Source organism: Colobus angolensis, unplaced genomic scaffold (genome assembly GCF_000951035.1).
Source record: "Colobus angolensis palliatus isolate OR3802 unplaced genomic scaffold, Cang.pa_1.0 Scaffold8, whole genome shotgun sequence".
Lineage (NCBI taxonomy): Eukaryota > Metazoa > Chordata > Mammalia > Primates > Cercopithecidae > Colobus > Colobus angolensis.
The window spans coordinates 16,886,101-16,897,458 of NW_012121820.1; the positions used below are offsets into that span (position 1 = coordinate 16,886,101).

The window sequence follows — 11,358 nt, forward strand, 5'->3', positions numbered from 1 at the left end:
CCCTCCTCTGCCTCCCAAAGTGCTGGGATTACAGGTGTGAGCCACCGCACCTGGCCACCTGCTATTTGTTTTCGCTGTACAAATCCTATGTTTGCTATTACTGTTTATTCCTATTTAGTTTATTTTTAATTTAATTAATTAATTTATTTATTTTTTGAGACAGAGTCTCACTCTGTCACCCAGATTGGAGTGCAATGGTGTGATCTCAGCTCACTGAACCCCCCGGGTTCAAACCATTCTCCTGCCTCAGCTTCCCGAGTAGCTGGGATTACAGGCACACACCACCATGCCTGGCTAAGTTTTGTATTTTTAGTAGAGACAGGGTTTCACCATGTTGGCCAGGCTGGTCTTGAACTCCTGACCTCAGGTAATCTGCCCGCCTTGGCCTCCCAAAGTGCTGGGATTACAGGTGTTAGCCACTGCGCCCAACCAGAAATATTTCGTCTTCCTTTTTTTTTTTTTTTTTTTTTTGAGATGGAGTCTCGCTCTGTCCCCGTGGCGGGACTTCAGTGGCGTGATCTTGGCTCACTGCAAGCTCCGCCTCCTGGGATCTCCATCTCAAAAAAAAAAAAAAGGTCTCTCTTTATCTAAGTCCAATTTTTTTTTTTTATTTGACAAGCCAAGCACAAGGTACAGTGTCCCTTTTCTCATTATGGAATACAGCCTCACAAGAAGTCTGAAATAAGTTGCTATACTCAACACATTTTACCAATGATGTATGCGAGGTCCAAAGATGTAAAGTAACTTTTCAGAGATCACACCACTACAAAAAAGAGCTAGATTTTTTAAGGTTAGGTCTTTGGACTCCAGAACTCACATGATCTATACCTTAACAAGTGTTCTCATCAAAAACCACTGGAGGCCTGGCCCAGTAGCTCACACCTATAATCCCAGCACTTTGGGAGGCCAATGTGGGAAGATCACTTGAGCCCAGGAGTTCAAGACCAGCCTGTGCAACATCAGAAGACCTCAACTTTACAAAAAAAATAATAAATAAAAAACTAGCTAGGTGCAGTGGTACACACCTGTGGTCCCAGCTACTCAGGAGGCTGAGGCAGGAGGATCGCTTGAGCCCAGGAGGTCAAGGCTGCAGTGAGCTGTGATCGCATCACTGCACTCCAACCTGGGCAACAAAGCAAAACCCTGTCTCAAAGAAAATAAAATAAAAGAAAATAGCCCAGAGTTCTGGAATTTGAGGTCAGGAAAGATTAGAATTAATTGTACAGAAAGAGAAAGGAGAAAACCCAACTATACACACACATATACACATAGAGAGAGAGAGAGAGAGAGAGAGAGATAGGACTCTTTCAAATCATAGAGTATTGAGTGCTTTCCCAGGAGGTTTGAGAAAAATCAACACTTTAAGCACTCTTGAATCCATGGTTTTAACTTGTTAATTCTAAGAACAATAGACTTACATTTCCTTCCCTCCCCAAGTCAAACCTTTCCTGTTTAAAAGGAAGCTGCTGACCTGGCAAAACCACAACAGGTAGTCAGGTTTCACTTTCCTTTTTGTGACTGGTTTTTCTTGGAACTAATTTACACAAATAATTTTGAAATTTTCACGAGATTTATCAAAAAATGCTTCTTGGTTTAGTTATTTAATTAAAATTAAGTCTTTACAAGTAGCAGATCAAAAAAATGGTACTTGGCACAGTCCATTGCCTGTAGTGAGTACTCTATTATGTGGATCTGGGTAAATGTTGGTGGATCCAAATTGAAAGAAAATGAAAAGCATATGTTGTATACATTGAATGTGTCTTTCTTCTTCCATAGAAAACAAAATCACAGGCGCATTACTGCCCTGTCTTGATGAGTCTCATTTTGAAAATCTTGGAGTAAGGTAAGAATGAAGAAATAAATTCACATTATAACCAAACACACTTTATCCATCTTTCAGGGACAAAGCCCAAAATCTCTGATATAAACTGTCCTCATTTTAAATCTATGAAGTGCTTTAAAACAGCAGAATCCCTTGCCTGCTGGTTTTGTTTGTTCGTTTGTTTTTTTGAGACAGTCTCTTGTTCACCCAGGCTGGAGTATCTCAGCTCACTGCAACCTCCGCCTCCCGGCTTCAAGTTATTCTCCTGCCTCAGCCTCCTGAGTAGCTAGGATTACAGGTGCCCACCACCATGCCCCACTAATTTTTGTTGTTGTTGTTTGTTTTTGTTTTCGTTTTTGTTTTTTGAGATGGAGTCTCGCTCTGTCACCCAGGCTGGAGTGCAGCGGCGTGATCTCGGCTCACTGCAAGCTCTGCCTCCCGGGTTCATGTCATTCTCCTGCCTCAGCCTCCCGAGTAGCTGGGACTACAGGCACCCACCACCACGCCCGGCTAATTTTTTGTGTTTTTAGTAGAGACGGGGTTTCACCATGTTAGCCAGAATGGTCTCGATCTCCTGACTTCGTGATCCGCCCTACTCGGCCTCCCAAAGTGCTGGTATTACCACGCCAGGCTGCCCCACTAATTTTTGTACTTTTGGTAGAGATGGGGTTTTGCCATGTTGGCCAGACTCGTCTTGAACTCCTGGCCTCAAGTGATCCACCCTCCTCTGCCTCCCAAAGTGCTGGGATTACAGGTGTGAGCCACCGCACCTGGCCACCTGCTATTTGTTTTCGCTGTACAAATCCTATGTTTGCTATTACTGTTTATTCCTATTTAGTTTATTTTTAATTTAATTAATTAATTTATTTATTTTTTGAGACAGAGTCTCACTCTGTCACCCAGATTGGAGTGCAATGGTGTGATCTCAGCTCACTGAACCCCCCGGGTTCAAACCATTCTCCTGCCTCAGCTTCCCGAGTAGCTGGGATTACAGGCACACACCACCATGCCTGGCTAAGTTTTGTATTTTTAGTAGAGACAGGGTTTCACCATGTTGGCCAGGCTGGTCTTGAACTCCTGACCTCAGGTAATCTGCCCGCCTTGGCCTCCCAAAGTGCTGGGATTACAGGTGTAAGCCACCGTGTCCGGCCTTATTCCTATTTCAAATAATTTTGCAGACAAACCTTCATCAAGTTTGTAGTGACCAACTTTTTACTCTCAAGTTCAGAATAATTGAATTATACACACTGGGAAATACACAAGAACCAACAGGGAAAAAATGTTAGTAAGAAAACCAAGGCTACATCCCTACCTTGAGCATATTTCTAGGTTTTCCTAAAGATTGAAATATGCCCTCATATTAGATTAAAAGACTCTATGCAAAACAGGCACTTTTTAGTTGTATAATTTGGGAGATGTCATTTAACCCTTCAATTTCTGTACCTGTAAAATGGATAGCAATAACGAGATGATGTACATAAAGTGATGAAGCATATGATTAACTCTTAGTAAATTTTATAGATAGTGATAAAGCAAGACCCCATCTCTACAGAAAATTAAAAAATTAGCCGGGCACTGTGCATGCACCTGTAGTCCCACCTACTCTGGAGGCTGAAGCAGGAAGATCCCTTGAGCCCAGGAGTTCAAGGTTGTAGTGATCTATGATAAGCTCCTGGACTCCAGCCTGAGCAGCAGAATAAGGCCCTATCTTAGATAGGTAGGTAGATAGGTAGGTAGTTAGAGAGATAGATACATACATACATACATAGTCCCATGGATCCATCTCTGTGTATGGCTGTAGGTTCTAGCGTCTAGATTAGAGTGGGGCTCCTTTAAAGATCTCAGTTGAGGATCTGGTGTTTAAATACTTCTTTTTTTTTTTTTGAGACAGAGTTTCGCTCTTGTTGCCCAGGCTGGAGTGCAATGGCGCGATATTGGCTCACCGTAACCTCCACCTCCCAGGTTCAAGCGATTCTCTTGCCTCAGCCTCCCAAGTAGCTGGGATTACAGGCATGTGCCACCATGCCCAGTTAATTTTGTATTTTTAGTAGAGACGGTGTTTCTCTATGTTGGTCAGGCTGGTCTCAAACTCCTGACCTCGGGTGATCCATCCACCTCTGCCTCCCAAAAGTTCTGGGATTACAGACGTGAGCCCAGCCTTAAATACTTCTTAAAATGAAAATTTTCTTTCTATTAGAGAATTGGCCTTCTCTTCTGAAATTTTACTTAGTTACATGTTGTTTGTGGTAACAGTAACCAAAGAATCAAAACAAAGGATTATACTGAATTACTTCCTGCACTGTTGCTTAGGTAATTGATAACAGAAGTAGACTGTGAAACAAGATCACTGCAGAACACTTAACTGACTTGCAGTAAATATCCTTTGGATCAGAATCTCCAGGGACCTCATCTTGGCTCGCTCTTTTTTTTTCTTTTTTTTTTTTTTGAGACGAAGTCTCTTTCTGTTGCCCAGGCTGGAGTTCGAGTTCAGTAGTGCAATCTCGGCTCATTGCAACCTCCGCCTCCTGGGTTCAAGCGATTCTCCTACCTCAGCCTCCTAAGTAACTGGGACTACTGGCGTGTGCCACCACGCTCAGCTAATTTTTTGTATGTTTAGTAGAGATGGGGTTTCACTGTGTTAGCCAGGATGGTCTCAATCTCCCAACCTTGTGATCTGCCCACCTCGGCCTCTCAAAGTTTGTTTTTTTTGTTTTGTTTTGAGATAGAGTCTTGCTCTGTCACTCAGGCTGGAGTGCAGTGGTGTGATCTTGGCTCACTGCACCCTCCACCTCCCAGGTTCAAGTGATTCTACCACCTCAGCCTCCCAAGTAGGTGGGACTACAGGTATGCACCACCATGCTTGGCTAATTTTCGTATTTTTAGTAGAGACAGGGTTTCACTATGTTGGCCAGGGTGGTCTTGAACTCCTGACTTTGTAATCTGCCCACCTCAGCCTCCCAAAGTGCTGAGATTAAGGGCATGAGTCACCGCGCCTGGCATGCCTCTTTCGTAACCACGTTTCAGCTCTCTCAGTCTTCTCAAAGCCCCCCTTATTACTTATTTCTTGTATATAATAGTTGCTTACTATTGGGCCTGAATGGAATTTGTTCCAATACAGTCTTTCTTTTCAAGGGAGCCATGTGTGTCTTTGTGGACCCAAGTGCTATTGATTCATTCAGTGAATATTTTTGGAAAGCTATGTACTAGGCATTCTTCCATGAACTTGGGGCACATGAGTGAACAAAACAGACAAAATTCCAGAAGGAACTCTATATTGCATGTCTCTGTGCCCTACCTCATAACTCAAATTCTGTAGGACTCCTTAAAGCTGTATTGTTCTGTATCGTAACAACTAGCTTCATGTTTAAATTAATTAGAAGTAAATTAAATAAAAAATTCCTCAGTTACACTAGTCATATTTCAAGTACTCAGTAGTCACTATGGCTAGCGGCTACTGTGTTGGACAGAGCAGATATAGAACATTTCCATCATCGCAGAAAGTTCTACTGGATAGTGCTGCCTTACAGGTTGCCAGTGGGATTAGCCCTACCCACCGCTCCATCCAGTTGCTCACGGTTAATACCAATGCAATCGACTGGTTAATGGACCTTTGTATTATTTTTATCTAATTTCCTACTTTACCCTTCCTAGACCCTCCAATCCCTGTGCCCAGAGTTCACACCCCAAGATTAATTACTTGCAAGCTCTTATCCTGGACCCTGCTTTCTAGGGAGAATCCAGCTTAGACAAGCACTCCTAGTAGGCTGTCAATTTTATGAACAACCATTGATTTATAAAGGTTTTTTTAAGAAGTAAGAAACAGGCCAGGCGTGGTGGCTCAGGTCTGAAATCCCAGCACTTTGGGAGGCCAAGGCGGGCAGATCACAAGGTCAGGAGATCGAGACCATCCTGGCTAACACAGTGAAACCCCCTCTCTACTAAAAATACAAAAACAAAAAAAATTAACTGGGCGTGGTGACGGGCGGCTGTAGTCCCACCTACTCGGAGGCTGAGGTGGGAGAATGGCGTGAACCTGGGAGGTGGAGCTTGCAGTGAGCCAAAATTGCATCACTGCACTCCAGCCTGAGTGACAGAGTAAGACTCCAATTCAAAAAAAAAAGAGAGGTAAGAAACATTGTCACATTAAATATACATGTCAGTTGTAAGAAGCATTAAATTTCAGAAATGTTGGAACACAGGAATAAAATTATTTTGTAGTCTAAATATCCTGGCCCATGACTTCTTTAAATCTTTATTTAACGCCATGTCCTTTGCTAAACAAAACAAAACAACTCCCTGGTTTTGGGTGGTTATTTTTATATACTCTGATCAGTGATTTTGGTTTTGTTTTGTTTTGTTTTTGAGACGGAGTTTTGCTCTTGTTGCCCAGGCTGGGTTGCAATGGCGCGATCTCAGCTTACTGCAACCTCTGCCTCCTGGGTTCAAGCAATTCTCCTGCCTCAGCCTCCTGAGTAGCTGGGATTATAGGCATGCGCCACCACCACCCAGGGCTAATTTTGTATTTTAAGTAGAGATGGGATTTCTCCATGTTGGTCAGGCTTGTCTCAAACTCCCGACCTCAGGTGATCCGCCTACCTCGGCCTCCCAAAGTGCTGGGATTACAGGCGTAAGCCACTGTGCCCGGCCGATTTTTGGGTTTTAAGTGATGAATACTGAGTGTCAGTTTAGGAAAACAGTAGGTGGCCATGGGATTAGTTTAGGTTTGATACTTTATGCTGTGACTCTGGTTATGCTCAACTATGTGACTCCCCTTAACCTGAGTCCACCTATAAGTACTTCTGAAAGCCTAGCTTTGCACTGTGCTTGTTATGTCAAACTGATGAGGAGGATAGGGGAATGGGAAAACACGAAATATGCTGCTTTTTAATTTATCAGTTGTAATAATGCTTCTGTGTATCCCAAGAAATCATTCTTAAGTGTTCTTATTACCGTGGGTCTCAGGGTACACCATAGAGGCCAGTGTAGTGCCTCTGACTCCCAGTCTATGTATGACTTATAGAAAGATACTTTTTTTCAATCTGGTTAGCTAGTAGATCAGTAAAACCCTTCGACTGCACTCTCTGTTGACACCCAGCCAAGAGGGAGGAGGATATGCTGGGTCCAACTAGTAATTGTAAATGAAGCAGGATGATGAATCACAGGACTTTGAGCTGTTGAAATTTAATTCCCATTATGTATTTTCTTGAAACTGGAGCATTAATGAGGGATTACTGACAATGGAAAATGAATATAAATAAAGTTAAGGCCTTCATATGTATTTCATTCATGCTTGAGTCATACCTGGTGCTCATAAATCAATCCAGGATTACGAGGGTAGATGTTGACTTCAGTCTGGTTAAAATGAAGTACAGCATGAGCATTGAGTAGACATGAAGCAGATGTGGACTTTTTCAAGTCGTAAGTTTATCAAGAGAGAAGAGGATCAAGGACAGAAGCCTGGGGGAGGCCTACATTGATTCAGCAGGAGAGTTCCCTATCTTAGCAGCAAAGGAAGGAGACAGTTTCTAGGAGGAGTATGTTTGAATTATTGATTGCTCCTTCCAATCTAACTTCAATGTTACTGCAGGTTATCTAAAGTTGATTATGTCTACTATATACTACAGGGATTATTATTAAGCAAATAATGATAGACTTGCTTATCCTGTTGTAATTTTAGTTCCTTGGGGGAGAGGAAGAAGCTGCTTAGTTATATCCAGCGATTGGGTCAAATCCACGTTGATACAATGAAGGTAAGAGGATCTGAGTTTGTTATTTTTTTTTAATGTAAAGTGATATAACTCAATTATGTAAAATTCATTTTGAAGAGAATAGGAGGAAATCTGCTTCTCAGTGATGGAACTGCGAGTAGTAGATCTTTTCTTTTTTTTTTTTTTTTTGAGACGGAGTCTCGCTCTGTCGCCCATTCTGGAGTGCAGTGGCGCAATCTCGGCTCACTGCAAGCTCCGCCTCCCAGGTTCATGCCATTCTCCTGCCTCAGCCTCCCGAGCAGCTGGGACTACAGGCACCCGCCACCATGCCCAGCTAATTTTTTGTATTTTTAGTAGAGACGGGGTTTCACTGTGTTAGCCAGGATGGTCTCAATCTCCTGACCTTGTGATCCACCCGCCTTGGCCTCCCAAAGTTCTGGGATTACAGGCGTGAGCCACTGCGCCCGGCGAGTAGTGGATCTTTTCTAAACTTTCTGCACTTTCTAAAATGAGCACAGAGTATTTAAATGAGAAGAAGAACTAAAATATGTTAAGCATACAGAAAAGCATAAGTAGACCACTACCCAACTTGTCCAATCTTAATATTTTGCCTAATTTGCTTCAAGTCTGTTATTTTTAGAGCAAAATATTAGAAATTATTGAAGACCTCCTTTGTACATTCTTTTTTATTTTTATTTTTTTTTAAATGAAATTGGGTCTTGCTCTGTCATCCAGGCTAGAGTACAGTGGCCCAATCTCAGCTCACTCCAACCTCCGTCTCCCTGGCTCAAGTGATTCTTCCATCTCAGCCACCCCAGTAGCTTGAACTATGGGTGCACGCCACCACACCTGGCTAATTTTTTTTTTTTTTTTTTTTGATACGGAGTCTGCTCTGTTGCCCAGGCTGGAGTGCAGTGGCGCGATCTTATAGAGCAGGATCTGAAATAACTCAAATACATACTTTAATTTTGCTTTTGCAAGTTACATGTTGGCCAGGCTGACCTCAAACTCCTGACCTCATGATCTGCCTGCCTCGGCCTTCCAAAGTGTTGGGATTATAGGCATGAGCCACTGTGCCCGGCCAATAATATATTTTTGAAGTAATATTTAAGGCAGTCAGTGGTTTCAATTGCCCACTTTTATTCTTTTTTCTATTTTTCTTTAAAAAGAAAAATAGTTTTTTTCTTTTTGTTGACCAGGTATGGTGGCTCACACAGTAATCCCAGCACTTTGGGAGGCTAAGGTGGGTGGATCACTTGAGCCCCTAAGTTCAAGACCAGCCTGGGCAACATGGTGAAACTCCATCTACAAACAATAGAAAAATTAGCTGGATGTGGTGGTGCACACCTGTAGTCCCAGCTACTTGGGAGGCTGATTTAGGAAAATCACTTGAACCCAGGGAGGTCGAGGCTTCAGTGAGCCATGATCACACCACTGTACTCCAGCCTGGGCAACAGAGTGAGACCCTGTCTCAAAAAAAAAAACCACCAACATTGTTTAACTTCATTTATAAATTATAAATGATAGTTGTTGGAAATAGATTTTCAAACTACCGAATCACTGCCTAGTAATGAAATCAATACCTTAAATGAATTTAACTTCATCAGCAGTACAGTTCAGCAAAGAATTGACCTAGTTTGCTACTCAGCTGCAGCCCTTGAGGATTTCTTCCCTAATTTGATACCTACCTAACTTGATACTTAAAACATAAATAGCTTTATTGAGATATAATTCACAAGTTGTATGATTCACTCATTTTTAGTGTGCAAGACAGTGCTTTTTAGAAAGTTCACAGTGTTGTTCAATCACACACAATTTTATTTGAGTTGTAAGAGTTCTTTACATGTTCTGGATGTAAATCCTTATGGGAGATATGATACACAAATAATTTTTCCTAGTCTGTGGGTTGTCTTTTTACTTTTTACCACTTTTGTCTTTTGTCTTTTTACCACTGTGGGTGGTCTTTGGATCATAAAAGTTTTAAGTTTTTATGTAATCCAATTTATATTTTTTTCTTCACTTGTGTCTTGTGCTTTTAGTGTCATATTTAAGAAACCATTGCCGAACCCAAGGTCACCACGGTTTGCTCTTGACACAGTGTTCTTTATGCTAAATTTAGTTCAGTTGGCCTCTGAAGCTGAGATTGTGTAATGGTGAAGAAGGAGTGCAGTGTTTGACATAATGAGGACTAATTTTTCAAATGTATCAATGAATCTTTTTTTTTTTTTGAGACAGAGTCTTGCTCTGTTGCCCAAGCTGGAGTGCAGTGGCACAATCTCAGCTCACTGCAACCTTCGCCTCCCGGGTTCAAGTGATTTTCCTGCCTCAGCCTCCTGAGTAGCTGGGATAACAGGCACCCACCATCACTCCTGGCTAATTTTTGTATTTTTAGTAGAGATGGGATTTTGTCATGTTGGTCAGACTGGTCGCGAACTCCTGACCTCAGGTAATCCACCTGCCTCGGCCTCCCAAAGTGCTGGCATTACAGGCGTGAGCCACCGTGCCCTGCCAGAAACCCCATCTCTACCAAAAAAAGAAAAATTAGACAGGCATGGTATAGTTCCAGCTACTTGGGAAGCTGAGGTGGGAGGATAGCTTGAACTTGGGAGGCAGAGGTTGCAGTGAGCCATGATTGTACCACTGTACTCCAGCCTATGTGATAGAACTAGACTCTGTCTCAAAAAAAAAAAAAAAAAAAAAAGACAGTTATTACACCTGAAAAATTTACAGTGAAGGCTTTTAGGTCCTTAAATGGTTTAAAAGTAGATTTTAGCCAGGCGCTGTGGCTCATGCCTGTAATTCCAGCACTTTGGGAGGCTGAGGTGGGCGGATCATGAGGTCAGGAGTTCGAGACCAGTTTGGCCAATATAGTGAAACCCCGTCTCAACTAAAAATACAAAAAAAATTAGCTGGGCATGGTGGTGCACGCCGGTAGTCCCAGCTACTTAGGAAGCTGAGGCAGGAGAATCGCTTGAACTCAGGAGGTGGAGGTTGCAGTGAGCCAAGACTGCACCACTGAACTCCAGCCTGGGTGACAGAGTGAGACTCTGTCTCAAAAATAAAGAAATAGCTGGGTGCTGTGGTCTCTATCTCCTAACATCGTGATCTGTTCACCTCGGCCTCCCAAAGTGCTGGGATTACAGACGTGAGCCACCGTGCCTGGCCATATTTGTATATCTAAACTTAGAAAAGGCAGTAAAACTATGGTAAAAATGATTTTTTTTTAAACCCTTTAGGAGGCCAAAGGTGCAACGATTGCTTGAGGCCAGGAGTTGGAGGCCAGCCTGGGCAATATAGCAAGACCTTGTCTCTACAAAGAATAAAAATAAATTAGCTAGGTATGGTAGTACATGCCTGCAGTCCCAGCTATTTGGGAGGCTGAGGCGGGAGGATCCCTTGAGCCTCGGAGTTTGAGGCTACAGTAAGCTATGGTTGTGCCTGTGAATAGCCAACGCACTGCAGCCTGGTGAGAAAACGAGACCCTGTCTCTAACAAAAACACCACATACACACAAATACATTGTTCAGCTGTACAAAATTACTTTCTTTTTATCTTCTTTTTTTGAGATAGAGTTTCTCTCTGTCGCCCAGGCTGAAGTGTTGTGGCACAATAGTAGGTTACTGCAGCCTTGATCCCCTGGGACTCAAGGGATCTTCCTACCTCAGCCTCTAGAGTACCTGGGACTACAGATGTGCGCCACTGCATTTTTTTTTTTTTTTTTTTTGAGATGGAGTCTCGCTCTGTCATCTATTCTGGAGTGCAGTGGTGCAATCTCGGCTCACTGCAAGCTCCGCCTTCCCAGGTTCACGCCATTCTTCTGCCTCAGCC

The 11,358-nt window shown here is 42.7% G+C and overlaps 1 protein-coding gene across 1 annotated transcript in view; it reads left to right on the forward strand.

Annotated features, from left to right (window-relative positions):
• SAMHD1 (SAM domain and HD domain 1) overlaps window positions 1-11,358 on the forward strand; it is a 57,144-nt gene that overhangs the window by 2,930 nt on the left and 42,856 nt on the right. The window contains exons 2-3 of the mRNA XM_011929092.1: window positions 1,777-1,843; window positions 7,500-7,572. Coding sequence (XP_011784482.1) covers window positions 1,777-1,843; window positions 7,500-7,572 — 140 coding nt within the window. The remainder of the gene's footprint in view (window positions 1-1,776; window positions 1,844-7,499; window positions 7,573-11,358) is intronic.